At 49.0% G+C, this 26,246-nt stretch overlaps 1 protein-coding gene across 1 annotated transcript in view; it reads right to left on the bottom strand.

The window, feature by feature from the left end:
• LOC129712471 (suppressor of tumorigenicity 14 protein homolog) overlaps window positions 1-22,793 on the bottom strand; it is a 116,583-nt gene extending 93,790 nt beyond the window's left edge. The window contains exon 1 of the mRNA XM_055660940.1: window positions 22,662-22,793. Within this exon, the coding sequence (XP_055516915.1) occupies window positions 22,662-22,703 (42 nt within the window). The 5' untranslated portion in view covers window positions 22,704-22,793. The remainder of the gene's footprint in view (window positions 1-22,661) is intronic.
• Between the last annotated feature and the right edge of the window lie 3,453 nt (window positions 22,794-26,246).

The following is a 26,246-nucleotide window of genomic DNA, read 5'->3' as shown; positions in this document are numbered from 1 at the left end:
GCGTTTGTCTATGGTGGTGGGATGGTGTGGGGTGGGGGAGGAGACCTGTGCTCTGATGATCCCCCTCCCTCCCCTCTCCACCCAGGTTCACCCTGACACTGGCATCTCCAGCAAGGCCATGAGCATCATGAACTCGTTTGTGAACGATGTGTTTGACCGGATAGCAGGAGAGGCATCGCGCCTGACGCAGTATAACCACCGCTCCACAATCACGTCCCGTGAGGTACAGACGGCCGTGCGCCTGCTGCTGCCCGGGGAGCTGGCCAAACACGCTGTGTCTGAGGGCACCAAAGCCGTCACCAAGTATACCAGCGCCAAGTAGGGCTGGCCGCGCCCTGTCACCACAATAAAGGGGAAACCTTGCCTGTGTGTACGTGTGCACTATGTGTGGTGGTGGTGGGTGGGGGGGGGAGGACATCGATGGGCACCCCTACACTGCTGCCAGACCCCCTCCCTGGGGCAGTCATTCACCCCCTCAATGCCCTCTGTCCAGGCATCGAGCTGAGGAAGTCATGGTCACAAAGCAGGGCAACTGGCCCAAGTTGGCACACTGGTCACGTTCCATTTTCCCACGTTTAGTTTATTGTCATGTGTACCGAGGGACAGTGAAAAGTGTTTTTGTTGCGTGCTATCCAGTCATCACAAAGACTATACATGATTACAATCGAGCCGTTCGCAGTGTACAGTTACAGGATAAAGAGAATAATGTTTAGTGTATGATAAAATCCGATTAAAGATAGTCTGGGGGTCTCCAATGAGGTAGATGGTAGGTCAGGACTGCTCTCTAGCTGGTGATAGGATGGTTCAACTGCCTGATAACAGCTGGGAAGAAACTGTCCCTGAATTTGGAGGAGATGAAATGTGTAGGAAGGAACTGTGGATGAGGTGTGTGTTTTCACACTTCTGTACCTCCTGCCTGATGGGAGAGGTGGAGTGACTGGCTGGTCCTTGATTATGCTGCTGGCCTTACTGAGGCAGCAATGGAAGGGAGATTGATGGTCTGGGCTACGTCCACTCTGTAATTTCTTGCGATCTTGGATGGAGCTGTTCCCAAACCATATTGTAATGTATCCCGATAAGATACTTTCTACGGCACATCTGTAGAAGTTGGTGAGAGTTGTTGGGGTTATGCTGAACTTCCTAAGCCTTCTAAGGAAGTAGCAGTGTTGGGCTGCTTTCTTCACCATTGCTTCAATATGGCTGGTGCAGGTAGTGGGTGGTCAGGGGGTATGAGGACTGTAGTGTGGGTGGGGAAGAGCTGGGTTCACATGGTTTGAGGGAATGGGGAAGACCCAGTGGAACAGCCACTGACGTTACCAGGGTAGGGGGGGGGGGGGGGGGGGGGGGGGGGGGGGGGGGGGGGGGGGGGCTAGCACTAGGACCCAGCGCAGTCGAACTCGGGGGAGTTGGAGTCTGCAGCGTGGAAACAGCGCCACCGATGGTAAGGTTTGTAACAACGCCACTATGTCAAACACCTTGTCAAACTACATTATACACCTTGGTGGAGTGGGCCGAGGCCCCTCCCTAGATCTCGAGGCCCTAAACTTAAGCTTGTCTAGTTTATATGTAAATCCGGCCCTGCGGGGAATTACAGACCAGTTAGCCTGACTTTGGTGGTGGGAAAGATACTGGAGTCAATTATTAACGAGGTAATAATGGGGCATTTGGATAGCAGTAAAAGGATTAGTCCAAGTCAGCATGGATTTATGAAAGGAAAATCATGCTTGACTAATCTTCTGGAATTTTTTGAGGATGTGACAAGTAAAATGGATGAAGGGGATGTAGTGTATCTGGACTTTCAAGAAGCCTTTGATAAGGTCCCGCATGGGAGACTGGTGACTAAAATTAGAGCACATGGCATTGGGGGTAGGGCGTTGACATGGATAGAAAATTGGTTGGCAGACCAGAAGCAAAGAGTAGGAGTGAACGGGTCCTTTTCAGAATGGCAGGCAGTGGGGAATGGAATGCCGCAAGGCTCGGTGTTGGAGCCGCAACTGTTTACCATATATATTAATGATTTTGAAGAGGGAATTAGGAGCAACACTAGCAAGTTTATGGATGAAACAAAGCTGTGTGGCAGTGTGAACTGTGAAGAGGATGTTAGGAGGTTGCAGGGTGACCTGGACAGGTTGAGTGAGTGGGCAGATGCGTGGCAGATGCAGTATAATATAGATAAATGTGAGGTTATCCACTTTGGTGGCAAAAACAAGGGGGCAGATTATTATCTCAATGGGGTTAGGTTAGGTAAGGGGGAGGTGCAGCGAGACCTGGGCGTCCTTGTACACTGGTCACTGAAAGTTGGCGTGCAGGTACAGCAGGCAGTGAAGAAAGCTAATGGTATGTTGGCCTTCATAACAAGAGGATTTCAGTATAGAAGTAAAGAGGTTCTTCTGCAGTTGTATAGGGCTCTGGTAAGACCACATCTGGAGTATTGTGTACAGTTTTGGTCTCCTAATTTGAGGAAGGACATCCTTGTGATTGAGGCAATGCAGCGTAGGTTCACAAGATTGATCCCTGGGATAGTGGGACTGTCATATGAGGAAAGATTGAAAAGACTAGGCTTGTCCTCACTGGAGTTTAGAAGGATGAGGAGGGATCTTATAGAAACATATAAAATTATAAAAGGACTGGACAAGCTGTATGCAGGAAAAATGTTCCCAATGTTGGGGGAGTCCAGAACCAGGGGGGCACAGTCTTAGAATAAAGGGGAGGTCATTTAAGACTGAGGTGAGAAAAAACTTTTTCACCCAGAGAGTTGTGAATTTATGGAATTCCCTGCCACAGAGGGCAGTGGAGGCCAAGTCACTGGATGGATTTAAGAGAGAGTTAGATAGAGGTCTAGGGGGTAGTGGAGTCGAGGGATATGGGGAGAAGGCAGGTACGGGTTATTGATAGGGGACGATCAGCCATGATTACAATGAATGGCGGTGCTGGCTCGAAGGGCCGAATGGCCTCCTCCTGCACCTATTATCTATGTTTCTATGCTTTCTGAAAGTTCAGGTACACTACATCCACTGGCTCTTCCTTGACCATTTTCCTAACTCCTGCAAAGTGTTGCTCCTGACAACACCTCGTAAATGTCATCTTTACGAGGATGTTGCCAGGACTTGAGGGTCTGAGCTAAAGGGAGAGGGTGAGCATGCTGGGACCTTATTCCTTGTAGCGCAGGATGATGAGGGCTGATCTTATTGAGGCATATAAAATCGTGGGAGAAATAGATCAGGTAGATGCACAGTCTGTTGCCCAGAGCAGGTGAATCGAGGGCCAGAGAACATAGGTTTAAGGTGAAGGGGAAAAGATTTCATAGGAATCCGAGAGGTAACTTTTTCACACAATGGTGGTGGGTGTATGGAACAAGCAGCCAGAGTAGGTAGTTGAGGCTGGGACTATCCCGACGTTTAAGAAACGGTTAGATAGGACAGGTTTGGAGGGATATGATCCAAATGTGGGCAGGTGGGACTAGTGTAGCTGGGACATGTTGGCCAAGTTGGACAGAGACTGCAGCACACGGCACCAAGGAAACGAATGGTCTCGGGAATCTTTGAGTCTAGCTCAGCACTGCCTAAAATCAATGGACTGGGGCATGTTCCAGCCCATTGACTAGACGTCAGTCATCACTGGTTTCATCAAGAGATGCATTGATGACTGTATTCCGATGAAATCAATGAGGGTCTATCCTCACCAGAAACTAGGGCTGAGCAGGGAGATTCACTCTCTGCTAAAGTCCAGATCCAAGGTGTTCATGGTGGATGAATTCACACTGAACAAGTGTGATCTCCACAAGCCGCCCGAGATGCCGAGAGACAATGGCTAAACAAGCTTGAGGCAATTCAGTCCAACAGTTGCTGAGTGACATGGTGGGTCCCGAATACCATCACGGGCTACAAGCTGAAGTCAGGGGTGACTGACAAACGCATCTCTACCAGACAATCTCAATTCCTTTTACACTATTTTGAACAGACTGAGTTCCAGACACACTCCCTCCCTGTCCCCCACTGACCCAGCCATCTCAGTGGCACAAGTTGGATCTACTTTCATCAGGGCAAGCTCTCAGCAAGTGACTGGCACAGATGCAGTCCCTGGGTTCCAAAACTGTGCACAAATCAAATGGCCACAGTCATCACCAACATCCCACCCACAGTCCACTTCTCCATCCTCTCACTTCCATAGTCTACATCTCCATCAGCTTCTCGCAAACCTCCATCATCAACATGTCTCATCTACACCAGACCAACCTGCCTGCATTTGGCCCATATCCCTCTAAACCTATCGTATCCATGTACCTGTCCAAATGTTTCATAAACATTGTAATAGTCCCTACCTCCTCCAGCAGTTTGTTCCATACATCCACCACCCTTTGTGTGAAAAGGTTACTCCTCATTTTCTTATTCAATCTTTCCCCCCCCCCCTCACCTTAAACCCATGTCCTCTGGTTCTTGATTCCCCTACTCTGGGCGAGAGACTCTTTGCGATTACCCAATCTATTTCTCTCTTTATTTCCGAGCTTATTAGGCATCTGAGATGGGGTATGCCCACGAGATTCTCTGAAACATCTGCAGACACGCTCTGAAATGTATACTGACGGGATGCATCTCAGCCTGATGTGGCTGCTCTGCGCAGGAAGGAACTGCAGATACTGGTTTACACCAAAGACACCAAATGCTGGAGTAACTCAGTGGGACAGGCAGCATCTCTGGTGGCTGCTCCACTCTTCACCGCCTCAACCTGTAGAGTGTGGTGAACATGCCCAGTCCATCATAGGCTCAGCACATCCTCCCATCCAGTCCATCTTCATGGTGCTTGCATCAAGAAGGGTGGAGGAATCATCAAAGATGCATGCCATCCTGCCCCCTCCCCCTCCCACAAGGGACAATTTACACAAGCCAATTAACCTGCACGTCTTTAGAATGTCTTCTAAATGTAGTATCTGCCTCAACTACCTGCTCTGGCTGTTGGTTCCATATACCCACCAGTGTGAAAATATTGCCCCCTCGGGTTCCTATTAAAGCTTTCCCCTCTCACCTTGAACCTATGAGCTCTGATTCTTGATTCCCTTACTCTGGGTAAAAGACTATGAATTTACCCAATCTATTCCTCTCATGATCTTTCTTATACACCTCTATAAGATCACCCCTCAGCCTCCTGTGTTCCAAGGAATAAAGTCTTAGCCTGTTCAATGTCTGCCTATAGCTCAGGCCATCAAGTCCTGGCAATATCCTTGTAAATCTTCTCTGCGCTCTAACTCGGCTTAATGGACTATTCCTCAGTCCACTTGCTCAACTGATCAAGATCCTGTTGTAATTTTTGATAACCATCTTCTCTGTCTACTATACTACCCACTTTAGTGTCATCTGCAAACTTACTAATCATGCCTTGTACATCTTCGTCCACATCATTGATAGTAACCACAAACACCAATGCACGGGCACATCACTGGTCACGGGCCTCCAGTCTGAAAAGCAACCCACCATCACCCTCTGCTCCCTTGCATGAAGCCAATTTTCTATCCAGTCGGCTATCTCTCCCAGAATCCCATTGATCCAACTTTCCAGAGCAGCCTACCATGTGGAACTTGGGCAAATGGTTCCACATGGTTCCATTTGCCAACACAAAGTCCAATGTCCGCCATGGGGTAGTGGTGAACGGGACAGTACCCTGGTTTATGGATGGGCTGTTCAGAAGCCCAACGACAGTTGAAGAAGCTGTTCCTGAGTGTGGTTGTGCTTTCAAGTTTCTGTACCTTCTGCCGGACAGATTGGGGAGAAGGAGGAATGACAGGATGGGGTGTCTTTGGTGATGTTGGTTGATTTTCTGAGGCAGCATGTAGTGTAGATAGAGCCAACGGAGGGGAGGCTGGTCTGTGTGATGGACTGGGCTACATCCACAACTCTCTGCAATATCTTGAGGCCTTGGGCACTGCTATCAGTCTCCTGAACCAGTCGCCTCTTTCATAACCCCCTTCCCAGAAGTACTGCTCTGTTATCTGAACTCTTACCTCTTTCAGTTATTCCATCATTACACTTTAGTAATCTTTAGCACTACCTCACATTGCACGACAATCTTTGCACCTTTCCTCTGTTTTTTACTTATCTTTGTACTTATCATTACTACGTGTAGTGTTTACTCTATGAGCAGATAAGGAATTTCATTGAACCCTGGTGTGTACTACAATACACTAATCTGAATCTCATATCTTCATTAAGTACTCTGCCAACATTACATTGATAACAAGTCTATTAAATTCTATTTTCTGACCCAAACATCATCCATCCTTTTTCTCCGGAGATGGTGCAGACCCGCTGAGTTACTCAGGCACTTTACCAGTCTACCTTTGGTATAAAGCAGCATCTGCAGTTCTTTGTTTCTGTCACAAGCCAGTACTGGACTGAGGAAGCAGTAAGTGAGCCAGACTGCCAGACTGGACTACTGCAACTCACTTCTCCTTGGCATCAGCTCCACCTACATCAACCGACTCCAACTGGTCCAGAACGCAGCTGCCCGACTCATCAACCATACCAAATCCTGGCATCACATCACTCCAGTCCTCGAACAACTTCACTGGCTTCCCATCTCCCACCGGATCACCTACAAAATCCTGGTCCTCCCCTACAAAGCCCTCCACCATCAAAATGTATTATTATTATTATTGTCAACAGCTGTTACAGTGAATCAAACAAATGTAAGAAAGGAACATGCAAAAATATAGGATTTGACTGGATCTGATAGGCTTAGAGAAATCCACCAGGTCAACAGGCCCTTCAGCCCTCCGCGTTTGTGCTGACCATTAACTATCCATTTATCCCATATTTTGCTCTCCCACGTTCTCATCAACTACCTTAAAGGGCCTGTCCCACTTGACCGTCAATTACTCGACAGACTGGTAGTGACTGACACGTGACGGGTAGTGCACGTCATCATGCGTCCGCACAACCGTTGGTCTGGAGCGTGTGACGTCATTTGAAGATCGACACAAAATGCAGGAGTAACTCAGCAGGACCGGCAGCATCTCTGGAAAGAAGGAATAGGTGATGTTTCAGGTCAAGACTCTTCTTCAGTCACCCATTGCTTCTCTCCAGAGATGCGTCCGCTGAGTTACTCCAGCATTTTGTGTGTATTTCCAATCGTCTTGACCCCGCTCTTGGAGTAGGAGTGGGGGTGGATCCGGATCCGCAATGGCCATGAGCCCCAGGCCGAGCTCGGCGATCGTTTGCCTGCTTGTGCTGCTGTTGGAGGCGAGACGTTGCGCCACGCTAGGGTCTTGGGCCTGTCCCACTTTGGCCATCAGTTACACGACAGGCCAGTAGCGCGCGAAGAGTTCGTACAGGACAAAGTCCGCACTCCTCCACGCCACTCCACGCTCCTCCACACCACTCCATGCGCCTGTCACGAGCTACCCACACGCTAGCAGGTCACGTAAATGGCGCGCGAATGATGACCAAGTGGGACGGCCCTTCAGATTCTCCCACTGACGTAGCAACCTATCACGTAGGGTCTCGACCCAAAACTTCACCTATTCCTTTTCTCCAGAGATGTTGCCTGACCCATTGGGTTACTGAAGATTTTGTGTCTGTCTAACATGGCTTGTGGGAGGAAACGGAGCACCCGGAGGAAATCCACAGTCAGAAGGAGAACGTGCAAACTCCACACAGACCGTCTCCGAGGTCAGAATTGAACGGGGATCTCTGGTGCGTTTTTACAGCTGTGCCATTGTGCTGCCCTACAATAACTTGGGTGGCACAGTGGTCCAGCGGTAGAGTTGCTGCCTCACTGCACCAGAGTCCCGTGTTCGATCCTGACTATGGGCGCTGTCTGTACGGAGTTTGTATTCTCTCCCCGTGACCGCGTGGGTTTTGTCCAGGTGCTCCGGTTTCCTCCCATATCCCAAAGACGTTCAGGTTTGTACATTCATTAGCTCGGTATAATTGTAAATAGTCCCTAGTGTGTGTAGGATAGTGTTAGTGTGTGGGGATCACTGGTCGGTATGGACTCAGTGGGCCAAAGGGCCTGTTTCCACACTGTATCTCTAAACTGAACTCCATGTCAACACAAATTTAGATTCAAACAAGCTCTGGAAAAGGGTTTGTGGCATAGAAACCAAGAACTGCAGATGCTGCTTTATAACAAAGATAGGAACACAGGGCTAGAGTAACTCAGCGGGTCAGTACCATCTCTGGAGAAAAAGGATGGATGATGTTTCGGGTCGGGATCCTTCTTCAAGTTTCTAACCTGATTTTATGTTGCGCTTCCTGCTATGTTTGCACAGTGCAGATGCTGCTGTTGACCTGCCTGAGGGCAAGGTGTGTTGGTATTTATATGTCACAAGAAGGTGTAGTTGTTAATGTGGACTGGTGTAATCACAATTGCAAAACATCATGAATGTAAATCTAAACCTCAATCGCTGGAAATCTGAAACAAAAACAGAAAGTGCTGGAAACACTCAACAGGCCAGGCAGTGTCCGTGGAGACGCTCCTTCCAGCATCTGTATTCTGATGAAGGATCAGCCTTCACCATTACCTGCTTGTCTCCTCACACATCCCGTCCAACATGCTGGCTGGGGCTGCCACTGTATGACTTTGTGAGAATACACCAGACAGATCAACAGCTCCCCATGTTTTCAGAGAACATCCAGCATCAGGCCTGACCACCCACACAACCATGGCCCTCAACCTCGGGACCTTTCTCTACAACTGCCCCCGATGCCCACAGGCCACCCATCACCTGCCCACAATCCCCAGCACGACTGCCCTGGCACTTCCCTTGTTCCCGTCCCACAGAACGTAGATTTCCCTCCTCCATTTCTTCCCTTTCCCCATTGATCAATCCACACCTGTCTCGTGTGTCTTCTGAAGCCCCCTGTCAAACCCGCCGGCGGTGAGGGGGGGCTGCCAGCTGCCTCATGCGGAGTCAGGCCTGCTCCACCGCTGCCAGAAGATACATCCATTCAATAAACCTTTTGTAGCTTTGTCGGTGCCAGAAACATGGTGACTGTTTGTGTACTGTCGAGGTGAGGTCAGGCCTGCTGGAGGATGCACCAGATTGTAGGCAAAAAGAAACACATTCACTGTACCAGGTACATGTGACAATAATGTATCGTTGAACGTGCGAGGGAGGAGAGGCTGTGCCTCTGCTGAAGGAAGAAGCTCTGGACCAGCCCAGTGAGGGACACAGGTTGTGTAACCATTGGCAATGATGAGCATGTTGGGACCATCAGCTGGCTGTGTCTGAACTGCAATGGTGAGACTTTCAGTACAGGTTCCTTGCTCCTGCCCTGACATCACTGATAACAGAGCCCTTGACTGCATTTCATCCATTTTCTCTCAATCTCCTTCCCCCGACACAGAACTCGAGGCCCCTGGTTCTTGTCTTCCACTCCACCAGCCTTCACATTCAACAAACTATTCCCCAACATTTCCAACAAATCCCCTTGAAAAGTAAAGGATCTTTAATCTCAAACATCTCTGGATCTGCATTAATGCTTTCCAGCATTGAGTCATTCTTCCTTCTGCCTTTAACCAATCATAGTGCCATACAGCACAGAAACAGGCCCTTCGGCCCACCATGTCCATGCCAATGTTTACCCATCTACACCAACACCATTTGCCTGCGTTAGGACAATATCCTCCCATGCCTTGCTTGTTTGTGCCTATCTCAAAGCCTCAAACAATGATTGCAGCTAATTCCACCTATACCCAGATAATGGCAAGTGGACGCTGGGTCACCAGCGACACAGTGGAGGTGGACATTCCAGCTGCTTCTGATGGTCTACAGCAGCTCTTCAGTGGCCAGCTCTGAGCACCTACACCCATTCAGAGTGTGTTTTGTGTACGTGTAGACAACACTGCATGGAGGGTGTGGTCAGTCTGCTGGGGAAGAGGGTGTTGCTGCCTTGCGACTGTGTACTGATCACATTTAGCAATCCTGCTGTGGTCGGGTCAAGGGGTTTATCTCTTGGTGGGGACCCAGTTTAGCAGCCTTGTCCTTCATGGCTTGGGTCAATGGTGGTGCAGTGGCCACCACAAGCCCCATCTAGATCACATCGTGAACTTGCTGGACACGGATTCATCAGCTGAGGGAGGTCTGAATATTGAGGGACAACCCACCATTACCGAATAGTGAGAGGCTTGGATAGAGTGGATGTGGAGAGGATGTTTCCACTAGTGGGAGTGCCTAGGGATAGAGGTCAGCCTCAGAATAAAAGGATGTTGTTTTAGCAAGGAGATGATGTGGAATTTCTTTCTTCAGATGGTGGTGAATCTGTGGAATTCTTTGCCACAGAAGGATGTGGAGGCCAAGTCAATGGATATTTTTAAGGCAGAGATAGATAGATTCTTGATTAGTGATGGTGTCAGAGGTTATTGGGAGAAAGCAGGAGAATGGGGTTAGGAGGGAGAGATGGATCAGCCATGATTGAATGGGCTTTATGGGCTGAATGGCCTAATTCTGCTTTTATCACCTGAACTTGTGACTCCAGATGGCAATGAGGAGGATTATTGCCCACACGTGACCCGAGGCTGTTGGCACTCAATGTTCAGCAGTGCCAACACTGACCGGTACACGAGGGCATGGGCACAGCCCACCACAGGCCAGGACCTTCCCACAGAGTCCGCCAACAGCTCCCGCTACTCTGACCCTAGTCCCCAGGTGCCCATGAGGACTTTGTGAGACTGACTGGGTCAGGTGTGTTTGCGAATGCTGTAAATTCTGGTCTCTGGGTTGATGGACCTTGGGCGAGGGTTGCTAGTGCAGGAACGTTCCGCTGTCAATGGGGAAACGCCAGGGGAACGGTCTGCAATAAAACAAACGCACTGTAACATTTCACAACAGTCACTTCATCTGCCCTGGAAACGTGGTGTCAAAACAACACTGGCAAAGCTGGAGAACAAGTTCAACAGGGAAACTTGTCAAACCTCTAGTCACCTTAAAGACTGAGCACAAGGAACTGCAGATGCTGGAATCCTGAACAAAGCACGAAGTGCTGGAGGAATTCAGCGGGTCAGGCAGCATCCGTGGAGGGAATGGACAGATGACGTTTCAGACCGGGACCTTTCTTCAGACTGAAGATGAGTGAGGGGGCAGTGGAGCTGAGAGAATGACTAGTGCGGCAGCATCAGGACTTCCCTAGACTCTGAACCCCAGCCACAGCTACGCATCGATGCATCACCACCAAGTGAGCCCATTGTGAATCTGTGGAATTCATTGCCACAAAAGACTGTGGAGGTCATCAATGGATAAGGCATAGATAGATAGATTCTTGATTAGTACAGATGTCAGAGGAGGGAGAGATAGACCAAAAAGGCCTAAGGCAGGCAACGCCATTGTAGTGGGAGACTCCAATGTGAGAGGTACGGACAGGGGTTTCTGCGGCAACAGACGGGATGCGAGGATGGTGTGCTGCCTTCCCGGTGCCAGGATCCAGGATGTCACGGACACAGTGCAGAAAATCCTCGAGGGCGAAGGTGAACATCCGGAAGTGGTAGTGCATGTCGGCACAAACGATGTTGGGAAAAAAGGGGATGAATATTCTGCAGCGTGACTTTAGAGAGCTCGGAAAAATGCTGAAAAGCAGGACCTCCAGGGTTGTTATCTCCGGTTTGCTTCCAGTTCCTCGTGCTGGCGAGAGCAGGAACAGGGAGATACGGGACCTGAACATGTGGGTGAGGAACTGGTGCAAGGGGCAGGGATTTAGATTCTTAGATCACTGGGATCTGTTTTGGGGTAAGGGGGAACTGTACAAAAGGGACGGATTGCATCTTAACAGGTGTGGGACCAGCATTCTGGCAGGCAGGTTTGCCACTGCTACACGGGTGGTTTTAAAATGAATAAGGTGGTTGTGGTGTCGAATGGGATAGTGGAGGATGGAGTTAAAGGGAAAGGGTTTCTTAAATGTGTGAGCGTAGAGACAGAGGGGTGTAAAATAAGGGGAGAAGCAATAGGTAGCAAGGTGAAAAGTAAAAGTGGCAGGCTGGCAAATCTTGGGCAAAAATCAAAAAGGGCCACTTTTCAGCATAATAGTATAAGGGGTAAGAGTGATGTAAAAACAAGCCTGAAGGCTTTGTGTCTCAATGCAAGGAGCATTCGTAATAAGGTGGATGAGTTGAATGTGCAGATAGCTATTAATGACTATGATATAGTTGGGATCACGGAGACATGGCTCCAGGGTGATCAAGGCTGGGAGCTGAACATCCAGGGATATTCAATATTCAGGAGGGATAGACAGAAAGGGAAAGGAGGTGGGGTAGCGTTGCTGGTTAGAGAGCAGATTAACACAATAGAAAGGAAGGACATTAGCTTTGAGGATGTGGAATCGATATGGGTAGAGCTGCGAAACACTAAGGGGCAGAAACCGCTAGTGGGAGTTGTGTACAGGCCACCTAATAGTAGTAGTGGAGTTGGGGATGGTATCAAACAGGAAATTAGAAATGCATGCAACAAAGGTAAAACAGTTATAATGGGTGACTTCAATCTACATATAGATTGGGTGAATCAAATTGGCAAGGGTGCTGAGGAAGAGGATTTCTTGGAATGTATGCGGGATAGTTTTCTAAACCAATATGTAGAGGGTCCAACGAGAGAGCAGGCTATTGTAGACTGGGTATTGAGTAATGAGGAAGGGTTAGTTAGCAGTCTTGTTGTACGTGGCCCCTTGGGCAAGAGTGACCATAATATGGTTGAGTTCTTCATTAGGATGGAGAGTAACATCGTTAATTCAGAAACAAGGGTCCTGAACTTAAAGAAAGGTAACTTTGAGGGTATGAGACATGAATTGGCCAAGATAGACTGGCGATTGATTATTAATGGGTTGACGGTGGATATGCAATGGAAGGCATTTAAAGACTGCATGGATGAACTACAACAATTGTTCATCCCAGTTTTGCAAAAAAATAAATCAGGGAGGGTAGTGCCTCCGTGGATAACAAGGGAAATCAGGGATAGTATCATAACAAAAGATGAAGCGTACAAATTAGCCAGAAAAAGCAGCCTACCAGTGGACTGGGAGAAATTCAGAGACCAGCAGAGGAGGACAAAGGGCTTAATTAGGAAAGGAAACATAGATTATGAAAGTAAACTGGCAGGGAACATAAAGACTGACTGCAAAAGCTTTTATAGATATGTGAAGAGAAAAAGATTAGTTAAAACAAATGTAGGTCCCTTGCAGTCAGAAACGGGTGAATTGATCATGGGGAACATGGACATGGCAGACCAATTGAATAACTACTTTGGTTCTGTCTTCACTAAGGAAGACATAAATAATCTGCCGAAAATAGCAGGGGATCGGGGGTCAAATGAGATGGAGGAACTGAGTGAAATCCAGGTTAGCCGGGAAGTGGTGTTCGGTAAATTGAATGGATTAAAGGCCGATAAATCTCCAGGGCCAGATAGGCTACATCCCAGAGTACTTAAGGAAGTAGTCCCTGAAATAGTTGATGCATTAGTGATAATTTTTCAAAACTCTTTAGATTCTGGAGTAGTTCCTGAGGTTTGGAGGGTAGCTAATGTAACACCACTTTTTAAAAAGGGAGGGAGAGAGAAAATGGGGAATTACAGACCAGTTAGTCTAACGTCGGTAGCGGGGAAACTGCTAGAATCAGTTATTAAAGATGGGATAGCAGCACATTTGGAAAGTAGTGAAATCATTGGACAAAGTCAGCATGGATTTATGAAGGGTAAATCATGTCTGACGAATCTTATAGAATTTTTTGTGGATGTAACTAGTAGAGTGGATAAGGGAGAACCAGTGGATGTATTATATCTGGGCTTTCGACAAGGTCCCACATAAGAGATTAGTATACAAACTTAAAGCACATGGTATTGGGGGTTCAGTATTGATGTGGATAGAGAACTGGCTGGCAGACAGGAAGCAAAGAATAGGAGTAAACGGGTCCTTTTCACAATGGCAGGCAGTGGGGTACCGCAAGGCTCAGTTCTGGGACCCCAGCTATTTACGATATATATTAATGATTTGGACAAGGGAATTGAATGCAACATCTCCAAGTTTGCGGATGACACGAAGCTGGGGGGCAGTGTTAGCTGTGAGGAGGATGCTAGGAGGCTGCAAGGTGACTTGGATAGGCTGGGTGAGTGGGCAAATGCATGGCAGATGCAGTATAATGTGGATAAATGTGAGGTTATCCACTTTGGTGGCAGAAACAGGAAAGTAGATTATTATCTGAATGGTGGCCGATTAGGGAAGGGGGAGATGCAACGAGACCTGGGTGTCATGGTACACCAGTCATTAAAAGTAGGCATGCAGGTGCAGCAGGCAGTGAAGAAGGCGAATGGTATGTTAGCATTCATAGCAAAAGGATTTGAGTATAGGAGCAGGGAAGTTCTACTGCAGTTGTACAGGGTCTTGGTGAGATCACACCTGGAGTATTGCGTACAGTTTTGGTCTCCTAATCTGAGGAAAGACATTCTTGCCATAGAGGGAGTACAGAGAAGGTTCACCAGACTGATTCCTGGGATGTCAGGACTTTCATATGAAGAAAGACTGGACAAGGGGTCACAGTTTAAGGATAAGGGGGCAGTCTTTTCGGACAGAGATAGACTCGGTTTGTACTCACTAGAATTTAGAAGATTGAGGGGGGATCTTGTAGAAACTTACAAAATTCTTAAGGGGTTGGACAGGCTAGATGCAGGAAGATTGTTCCCGATGTTGGGGAAGTCCAGGACAAGGGGTCACAGTTTAACGGTAAGGGGACAATCTTTTAGGACTGAGATGAGGAAAACTTTTTTCACACAGAGTGGTGAATCTCTGGAATTCTCTGCCGCATAAGGTAGTTGAGGCCAGTTCATTGGCTGAAGGAGTTAGATGTGGCCCTTGTGGCTAAAGGGATCAGGGGGTATGGAGAGAAGGCAGGTACGGGATACTGAGTTGGATGATCAGTCATGATCATATTGAATGGCTCTGCAGGTTCGAAGGGCCGAATGGCCTACTCCTGCACCTATTTTCTATGTTTCTATCAGCCGTGATTGAATGGCAGAGTAGACTTGATGGGCCAAATGGCCTAACTCTACTCCTGTAACTTCTGAACTTGCCAGAGAATCTATTTCACCAGCACTGGCAGACAGCTGAACGAACACTGGCTGGAAACAGTACCATGGTTATGCTACATACTCCTGGGATCTGGACATCTACATGTTTCACCCTGGCATTCATCTGTCAGAAAGTGACATAGTGCTGGAGTAATTCAGTGGGTCCGGCAGCATCTCTGAGAACACGGATAAGTGACGTTTTGGGTCGGGATCCTTCTCCAGACTGATTGTATTGTCTCGATCCAAAAAGTCACTCATCCATGTTCCCAGCGATGCTGTCTGACCCGCTGAGTTACTCCAGCACTTTGTGCCTTCTTATGTATTAACCAGCACCTGCAATTCCTTGTTTCTAAATTAGTTTGTCAGCTCTGTCCCTGTGGCAGCAGCCGTGTGGGGTAGGGATTACATGCGGGGGTCTCTACTCATCCCTTCATTGGTCCTGGAATGACCACAGCACAAACAGTGGACCCCCAACCCACCCGACTCGAGTGACGAGAGAGAAGCAAACAACTGCAGCTGCCTAAAGGGTGGAACGGTGGTGCAGCGGCAGAGACCCGGGTTTGATCCTGACTACGGCTGTAAAGAGTTTGTATGTTCTCCCTGTGACCGCGTGGGTTTTTGCCCCGTGCTCCTGTTTCCTCCCACACTCCACAGACGTGCAGGTTTGTTCGTTAATTGGCTTGGTATAAATGTAAATTGTCGCTTGTGTGTGGGATACTGTCAGTGTGCAGGGATTGCTGGTCAGTCCGGACTCGGTGGGCCGAAGGGCCTGTTTCCGCGCTGTATCTCTAAACTAATCTAAACTAACAAAGAAGACAAAGTGCTGGAGATAGTCAGCAAGCGCTTGAGCAGGAAGGGCCATGGTTTCATATTTCAACTTTCGTTACAAAGGTTATCAACCAGAAGTGAAACTTCTCTCCACAATGCTCAGTTGATTCGCTGAGTATTTCCAGCATTTTGTTTTTAATTACGTAAAGAAACTTGCCAGGTTGTAAACTTCAGGTGACTCAGCACTCCTGCAGAAAGCCGTTTATCCTTGCATCACGGTTCACTATTACTCATCTCATTTAGTTTCGAAGACATGGATGGTTAATTTCATGGAAACTGATCCACCCCCGCTGTGCCCAAATCTAGCGGCATCAGCCGTGAGTCACGGTCCCAGTCCCAGTCTCATTCCAGCCCATCCACACTCACTGCTGGAGGAGAAGATGAGCAAAACCAGGAGTAACCGACTGGGAACTAACACCTGGGCCTCAACACTGTCTACACTCAGAACACAGAACAGCACAGGAACAGGCCCTTCAGCCCACAATGTCCGTACCTGACAGGATGCCAAGTTAAACTAATCTCCACTGCATGACCGGGATGACATTTCCACACTCGACAATTGGCTAAACAAAAGCTCGAGGGAGATGGTGGAGTCACTGGGACATTGTCCTTCACAGCTGGTAGAGCTGCTTTCCGAGTGCACACAGTCTTATTTTTATCCTGATATGCTAATCGAGCAACTGATGATCACTCTTCACCAATGACCCTTCATCGCAGATAGCAAACCGTATTCCACAATACCCAATCTGAACATTGCAGGTTCTGGGACCTGCTCTACATATGCGCACAGTTCATGATTATTAATTCATTTGATTTGTCCAAATTACAAAATGCAAGTTACCCACCAGTGCCACTCTCCCTCTAATGTCATGATCACATGCCCACTAAACACCCCCTCCCCAGTCATTCCTCAATCCCAGGGGCACTTTATAGTGCCCAGTTGGCCCATCTTTGGGATGTGGGAGGTAACGGGGGCATTGTGAATCGCTGTGGTCACAGGAAGGCCTGGCGGTGAGGGTTGTACTCGCTGTAGCTCTGCCTGCTGGTCAACAACAACACTCCTCTGCCATTACGTACATCTATGTCCACAACAACCCTCACTAACTCCTACAGATTTGTCAGGATGTATCACCGCTTGGTTTGGGAACAGCTCCATCCAAGACCACAAGAAATTGTAAAGAGTTGTGGACACAGCCCAGACCATCACACAAACCAACCATTGGTTCCATAGACTCCATCTACACCTCTCGCAGTTTCACCAAGGCAGCAGCATAATCAACTCTCACCACACTCCCATCAAGCACGAGATACAGAAGTCAGGTTCTGACCACAAGTCTTTTGCACATGAAACGCTACTTCTGTTCCTCCTCCACAGCTGTGGCCTGACCTGCAGCACATTTCCAGCATTGTAACGGCTAAATTACACATCAGCGAGCTTCCACTTCCTCCACCAGTAGCTGCCACCACCTACACATTTACACACTCTCCTGATGTGGACACATAGCCCATCCGTCCATTCCCACTGGGTTAACACTTTACACCAACACCTCAGCAATGCCCCTGGTTCAACTTCACCAGCATGTCCACAAGCTCAACCCAGGACAGATGGCAAATCCTGTCTTTGAATTTCATGTCAATAAACCAGTTATACAATAGGTCTAACCTAGAACATAATCCCCAAAATTAATTGTGCTCTTCTGAAGTACAGGAGCTTGTTATTTGGACAAGACAACTATCAGGAGCATGGAGCAAAATACAAAGTGCTGGAGGAACTCAGCAGGCCAGGCAGCATCTGTGGAGGGAATGAACAGGCAACAGATGATGGGTCCCGATCCGAATCATCGTCTGTCCATTTCCCGCTACACTGACCCGCTGAGTTCCTCCAGCACTTTGTGTTTTGTTCCGGACTCCAGCACCTACAGTGCCCTGGGCCTCAGCAACTTCACGACCTGGCACTGGGCTCCAAGCATCAAAACATACAACATGAACATGTAGTAGGTGCGAGCCATTTGTTGCTTTATTATTCTCACATGAACTGAAAAACATTGTTTTACGTTATCCTGATAAATCAAACCACACACAAGACAACATAGTGCAGAGAGAAAGTGGAATAGGGTGCAGAATGTTATGTCACGGCTGCAGAGAGATGAAAGAAGCACAAGGATGCAATGAGGTAGATTGGGAGATTAAGATACATGCTGCCACATGAGAGGTCCATTCACGAGTCTGATCACAGTGGGGAAGAAACTTCTCTCGAATCTGGTGGCAACTTCATGCTTTTGCACCTTTTGCCCGACAGGAGAGGGGAGAAGGAACAGCCAGGGTGTGAGTGATCCTTGATTATGTTGGCTGCCATCCCAAAGCACTGATAAACATTGATAGTTCTTTAACTACAGAACATTCAGTTCCTTATTCATATATGTTCTGCCATTCCATAAGATTACAAATGCTTGTCTAACTCAAGTCTAGGCTGTCACCCAATTACCATTTCCTTTCGATTCCCCTAATGTTCAGAAATCTGTCGGTCATTTTGGAACATACACAAGTATTGGGTAATTAGCCATGTCTGGTGGTCAATGATATTATAATACTTCATTGTCACATGTACCTATGCTTTGATTTGTATACAACACAGTAAAATCATGTAGCAGACCTCACCTTAGCAGTTCACAAGTGTCGTCATGTATTTGGCACCAACACAGTTACAAAAGTTTACCGAACACTCCTATCTACAACCTGTCACCGCATGTGGCATGAGCAACCCCCCCCTCCCCTCCCCTCACCACACTCCCTGCCAGGTTACACTTCATTCTTGGTGGAACAGATTCCCAACCATCAAAGTAAGGGAACACGTCTCTGACCCAAACAGTAAACACTCTCTTCTCAGCCAGAGTTCTGGACTCTGAAGTCTGAAGAAACAGGCTGTTCTATCAACTACAGAACATTGTAGGGATCACCCAAAATCAGAATGAGTCAATCTGAGTAAATGTGTGAAGTACGGATCTTTGTTCATGACGACATTCAGATACTGCGGCCCTCAGCTAACAATCCATCCTGCCTCGAAACAACATAGATCGTGGATCCCCACAGATGTCAATGAAAAAGGTGAATATTTCGAAAACAGCAACAAAATTCCTGTCACTGTAGGATTCAGGAAGTATCCCAATAGAGTCCCAAAGAAACAGAATATCAGAATCCAAATGTACAGCATAGAAACAGGCCCTTCAGCCCACCATGTCCATGCTGACCTTTATGAAACTATCTTGAGACACAAGGAACTGCAGATGGTGGAATCTGAAGCAAAAAACAAAGTGCTGGAGGAACTCAGTGAGTCAAGCGGCATCTGTGGAGGGAATGGACAGGTGACTCCTCGGGCAAGACCCTTCCTCTGGACATAATGAGTGGAGAAAAGCAGTACAGAGAGGGGCAAGTGCTGGCACATTTACTGGCTGCTAGTCCACTCCCTCCAATGCCTTGATTCAGGTGTTCATCCAAATAATTCTTCAATATACGTGCTGGAGTAACTCAGCGAGTCAGACAGCATCTCTGGAGAACATCAGTGGGTGACATTTTAGGTCACTCTGTGTCCTTTTATGTATTTACCAGCGTCTGCAGTTCTTTTGTTCTAGTTCATAAATATGTTTGCTTCCTAAATACAAATATGTTATCTTATATTTTATCCACGTTTGTTTAATTTCTTTATTGTAAGCAACATCACAATTCAAATAAAACATTCCTTGCAGTTTCAGAGATACAGCGTGGAAACAGGCCCTTCGGCCCACCAAGTCTATCCCGACAAATGATCGCCCGTTCCCACTAGTTCCATGTTATCCCAGTCTCTCATCCACTCCCGACACACATGGGGAAATTTGCAGAGACTAATTAACCAACAAACCCGCACAACTTTGTGATGTGGGAGGAAACCGGAGCACCCGGAGGAAACCCACACAATCGCAGAGAGAACGGACAATCTCCACACAGACAGCACCTGACATCAGGATCCAACCTGGGTCTCTGGTGCTGTGAGGCAGCGCCTCTACCCATTGCACCACTGTTTTTCTGCTTCAAAAAGCCACCGAGCTGATTTTGGTCCTTCACATCTCTGCTGCCTCCCACCCTCCCTCTCTCTCTCTCTCTCTCTCTCCCTCTCTCTCTCTCTCTCTCTCTCTCCAGCCCTCACAACACCCGTGCCACACATGCTATGTCAGGAGATGTTTCCACATTCAGAGGCCGCCCGGTATTTGGCAATCACTCCACAGAACAACAAGGGAAGCCGGATAATTTGCTAATTACTTTGATGGAATTTCATCATTGTTGTGCAGCGTGAGTTAGTCCAAGACTGGTGTGTCAAGTTGGATCATAATTCCATCCTGACATCATGGCAGAGACAACTTAAGGAACTGCAGATGAAGATAAACACAGAACTGAAGATAAACACAGAATGCTGGAGTAACTCAGCAGGTCAGGCAGCATCTCTGCAGAAATGGAGTAGGCAAATGAAGCGTCTCAGCCTGAAACGTCACCTGTTCAAGATTCAAGATTCAAGAGAGTTTATTGTCATGTGTCCCTGATAGGACAATGAAATGTTCTGCTTTGCTTCAGCACAACAGAACATAGTAGGCATGACTGCTATGTCTCCAGGGACACTGGTGTCCTACAGCCACCACTACAGGTGACGTTTCAGGTCAAAACCCTTCATCATTGCCTACTGCTTTTCTGCAGTGGGTGACCAGTCCCCCACACTACAATTAGTCTGGTCACTACCCAAAGCGTTGCCTATCCATGTTCTCCAGGTATGCTGCCTGACCCGCTGAGTTACTCCAGCACTATGTGTCCCTTATTGTACACTAGCATGCACACTGCCTTGTTTTGTACAGCCCAATATAGCCTGTGTTTTCTTTTCCTCTGCACCCCAACAATCAAATAATGCAATCTCTGCTGCACCGTCTGATGAGTGACCCTCCCTTCCTGAGCACAGAACAGCCTGGCTAACTCAGTCAGTACAGCACCACACTCTTAATCCCAGGGTGCGTGGCTTCTGGGCCCTCATTGGGAAACACTCTCATCTTGATTAGTGGGTGTCAGGGGTTATGGGGAGAGGTCAGGAAAATAGGGTGAAGAGGGAGAGATAGATCAGCCATGATTGAATGGCAGAGAGACTTGATGGGCCGAATGGTTTAATTCTGCTCCTATCACAGTCAAAGTCAAAGTTATTCGTCACATGCACCGACCGGAAGGTGCAGTGAAATGAATTTGCCAGCAGTGATATACTTTAAAAAAAGAACACACAATACACAATAGAATTTAACACAAACATCCACCACAGTATTCTTCACTGTGATGGAAGGCAACAAAGTTTAGCCAGGCCACGTATTACTTTATGATCTTATGAGACTCAATACACACTGAATAATCCAGTCGGGTCATAAAACACAGTGACAGGTCCTGCAACCCACCAACATATCTAGCTATGTGTCCCAAGCACCCACGTGTGGTCCATAGCAATATACTGTGACAATTCCAGTGGTCATCTAGATGTGAGCGGCTGCCTCCACTATCTCCATCAATCTCTTCATCGTCATCACACCCCATCTCTTCACCCAGTCTCTCCCCCACCGTCTTTCCCCAACCAATCTCCCCCACCTTGTGTCCCCCCACCCCTTCTGCTCCGCCTCGTCTCCCCCCACACCCAGTCTACCCCGCACCGTCTCCCCCGCATCGTCTCCCCCCCACCCAGTCTACCCCGCACCGTCTCCCCCGCATCGTCTCCCCCCCCACCCAGTCTACCCCGCACCGTCTCCCCCGCACGGTCTCGCCCCCCCCCCCCAAATCGTCTCCCCCCCCGCACCCTGTCTCCCCCCGCACCGTCTCCCCCCCGCCCCGTCTCCCCCCCCCCCCCGTCTCCCCCTGCATCTCCCCACTGCCCCCTCTGGATGAGACAGCTGCCTCTACCATCTCTAAATGCCAGACAGGCCTCTCCAACCAGCTATGCCTCCAACTATACCCAGGCACTAACGACTCAAATCCCTGTGGCAGCAGCTTCTCTGACCTCAGACACTAACAACTTCCTGTTATCGAATCCCTGGGCTGAGTTGGGAAGCTGCCAAAAACAACCTCCTCCATAGCTGGAAATACCAGCAACTGCAGACGCTGGTTTATAAAAATAGATACAAAGTTGTGGAGAGAGTCGGTGAGGTAGCATCTGTGGAGAACATGGTTCTGCTCACGACCCTTCTTGGATGTGTCTCTATCTGCTGCCAGACCTGCTCCAAGTACCAGCCTCCCACCCTACATCCACCTGGTACTGTTGATCTGTCACCCACTCCCTGGCCCTCCACCCCTCTCTCACCCCTGGTACCCCTGACCTCCCCACCCCCACCCTGCCCCTCTCTCACCCACTGCCAAGATGGTCAACCTCTCCTGGGTAAATCTCTCTTTCACCACATGAGCAAGTGTTTGGGACTGAGTTGTCACCGCACCCCACAAGGTAACTGAGATCAGAGACAAGGAGGAGGAGGGGTGACAGATCAGGGACATTGCCGTGTGTTGGGTGGGACACCTGGAGGCGCCGCAACCCCGCACCCCTCCCCTCCCGGCGCCGCTCTCAGGGGGAATTAAAGTTAGTGGATGATTGACCCGAAACAATGCAAACCAGGAAATCACTGACGGTGGGGGCGGGGGAAGGAATGGAGGGGAGAGGGGGAGAGGGGGAGGGGGAGGGGGGGGAGTGGGGACAGGGGGGGGGGGGAGAGGGGAAAGGAGGGGAGAGGGGACGGGGGGGGGGGGGGGGGGTACTCACGTCCTTCTTGGGGTCGAAGGACAAGCCGGACTCCCTCTTCATGGCGACTCCACTGCTCCCGGCCAGGACCGCGTCACCTGACAGGAAGAACTGCCCCGCCTCACCTGCAGACAGGTAGTGGACAGGTAGGAATAGAGGAGGCAGTGTGGAGAGAAAGAGGGCGGAGAGAGAAAGAGGGAGGGCGGAGAGAGAGAGAGAGGGAGGAGCGATAGGGGGAGGGAAGCAGGAGGGGAGGGCAGAGTGGGCGAGGGGCAGAGAGGAGACGAGAGAAGAATGAGGGGAGGGAAGACGGGACAGGTGTGGGGAAGGGAAAAGAGGTATAGAGAGGGAGGAGGGTGAGGTGGGAGGAGAGAGGGTGGAGGAGAGGGAGAAATGGGGTGGGGATAGTGTTCGTGAGACTAGGAGAGGGGAGTGAGAGAACAAGCACAGGGGAGAGAGGATGAAACTGCGCGGATAAAGGAGAGAGAGGGAAGACAGGGTGGTGGTCAGTGGAAGGAAACTAGGAGGGTGGGTGGAACGTGGGTTGGTGAGAGAGGGACAGATACAGGAGATGTCTGGGAGATGGAGAGGGTGTGGAGTAAGTTGGAGGAAGAGGGGGTAGGATGGTAAGACATGGAGTGGGGAAAGAGAGATGAATCGGTTCGAGATTTCGGAGAGTCAAATGTTTAATTGTCATCTGTACCAAAACACAATAATGAAATTCTTATTTGCAGCAGCATAACAGATTTGCAAACACAGAAGGTCATAAGTGATAGGAGTAGAATAAGGACATTCGGCCCATCAAGCCAACTCTGCCATTCACTCATGGCTGATCTATCTATCCCTTCTAAACCCATTCTGCCTTCTCCCCATAACTCCTGCACCCAAACTAATCAAAAATCTATCTATCTGTGCCTTAAAAATATCCACTGACGGCCTCGAAAGCCTTCTGTGGCAAATAATTCCTTTACTTTTCACCGCTCTCTGACTAAAGAAATTTCTCCTCATCTCCTTCCTAAAAGAACGTCCTTTAATTCTGAGACTATGACCTTTACTCCTTGACTCTCCCACTAATGGAAACATCCTCTCCACATCCACTCTATCCAAGCCTTTCGCTGTTCTGTATGTTTCAATGAGATCCCCTCATTCTTCTAAACTTAAGCGGGTACAGGCCCAGTGCCGACAAACGCTCATTATAGGTTAACCTACTTATTCCTGGTATTATTCTTGTAAACCTCTCCAGAGCCATCACATCCTTCCTCAGTTATGGTGCCCCAAATTGTCCACAATATTCCAAATACGGCCTGACCAGCACCTTAGAGAGCCTCAGCATTACATCCCTGTTTTTGTGTACAAGCCCTCTTGAAATAAATGTTAGTATTTTGTTTGCTTTCTTTACTACTGATTCGACGTGCAGATTAACTTTTTGGGAATCCTGCACCAGCACTCCCAAGTCCCTTTGAACCTCCGATTTCTGGATGCTCTCCCTATAGAGTACACCAGGGGGTGCCACACGATGGCAGCCTCACCAACAGTCTATCTGTCTTTTTGTCTTTTTTTTGTTATTTTCAGTGTATTTTAAAAGTGTGTGTGAATGTTCTGTTGAATGTGGGGGAGGGGGTCAGGGGGAAAACTTGTTTTCAATCTCTTACCTTGCCGGAGATGGGATTGTTTTCCAGATCGTATCTCCAGTCGCTCTGCGGACTAACATTGTGGAGCTGGAGGCCATGCTCGGGACTGACTTTGAGCCACATCGCGGGACGTGGAATTACCATCGGAGCCTGCGATCCCTTGCCTGGGATCGATGCCTGCAGATTTCACCATTGAGGAGTTCGCAGTCTTGGGTAGAGACCGATGTCGGGAAGCTCCAAACGACGCAGAAGGTTCGACCAGCCCCGACCTGGGGTCAGATCGCCCAGTGCGGGGGAGCTGAGATTCCCCCGTGATGCAAGAGCTTGATTGCCCCGACGTGAGGGCCCAAACGTCGCCAGCTACGGGAGCTATGATCATCCCGTCAACGGAAGGCTGGAGGCTTCCGACTGCGGGAGAATAAAGAAGGGAAGAGATTGATTTTTTTTTCGCCTTCCATCACAGTGAGGAATGTGGAGGAGTCACTGTGGTGGATGTTTATGCTAAAATGGATTGTATGTGTTCTGTTGCTTTTTATTGGTATGACTGGATGGCAAATCAAATTCCTCGTATGTTGCAAACCATACTTGGCGAATAAAATATGACTAGACTAAGTAGGACCCGTTGGGTCTCATTCTCACATGGGAGGCCTGGTCCCCCAACGCAATATTCCACCACTCACGCACAGCCCCCAACTGTGCAGGCACGGCTGACAGGTTTCCATTGAGACGTAGAACTTGCAGATATTACTGCGCAGGCACAGCTGACAGGCAAGGCTAGTGGAAAAGAGATTTATTAAAGCTTAACATGTGAATCTATCTATATCTATACATAACTAAAACTCTGATCTTGTGCTCTTCCGGTTTGCGGATTTTTTCTATTTGCGCAAAAACGGTATGCGATAGCGTTACGATTTTTTTCACCAGGTTACTCGCCATTCTTCTGTGCTGCTAGTGCAATAAGTTTCATTCCGATCAGTGGTATATTGTAGAAGTTATCGAGGTTTAAAAATCTTAAAAAACGTGTGTGCCACACGCAGTCAGCGCCAGGCAGATTGGTCTCTTCTCCTGTCCGTCAATGCCACGGCCGAGATGGCGACACCTCATCCTGCGCTGTTGCAGCCCGTCCCGCCTCACTCACAAACTCCTCTCACCCATCCTCACAGTAACTTGGGGGGGGGGGGGGGGGGGGGTTCAGTGGAGCATCCTGTAGCCGGGGGAAGGGGATGGCTTCAGGCAGGGGCTGTCGGCTGCAGATGCGGGCCTCCCCCCATGCCCCCCCCACGCTCTCCCCCCGTACCCCCTCCCCAACCCCCACCCCAACCGGCCCTCCCCCACACCCCCTTCCCCCACAACCCCCTCCCCCCACAACCCCTCTCCCGTAACACCCTCGCCCCAACCCCCCCATCCTTCCCCCACCCCCCTAACCCCACATCCGGTCACCGACAGGCCCCGTCTGAAGCCGCCCCTGTCCCCAGCTGCAGGACATTTCTCCCCTCCACCAGTCCCACTTAGTCCAGTATGACAATAAATCACTTGCCACTTGAGATGATTGCTGACTGTGCTGGAGTGCCAGAGAGGCTCTGATTGCTGTGGTAGGGTGTACACCTCCCACACGGTGAGACCACAATGGGCCAGACAGTGTACCCATCCCAGATGGTGTACCCGTCCCAGACAGTGTACCCGTCCCAGACGGTGTACCAGGACGGACAGTGTACCGGGCCAGACAGTGTACCCGTCCCAGACGGTGTACCAGGACGGACAGTGTACCGGGCCAGACGGACTACCTGGCCAGACCGGTCACTTGGCTGCGGGATGGATACCTGTGCAGACCAACAGCTGATGTATTCCAGGGCATCTTCAAGCTCTCGTTTACATGGTGGAAGGTTCCCATCTACCCTTGGACATGGGGAGCTGCCTCAATGACTGGGAGCATCTGGGAGCACCTCCACTGTAATCAAGAGCTTCCAGAGGACGA

Source organism: Leucoraja erinacea, chromosome 32 (genome assembly GCF_028641065.1).
Source record: "Leucoraja erinacea ecotype New England chromosome 32, Leri_hhj_1, whole genome shotgun sequence".
NCBI lineage: Eukaryota > Metazoa > Chordata > Chondrichthyes > Rajiformes > Rajidae > Leucoraja > Leucoraja erinaceus.
This window is presented reverse-complemented; position numbering and strand designations above follow the sequence as displayed.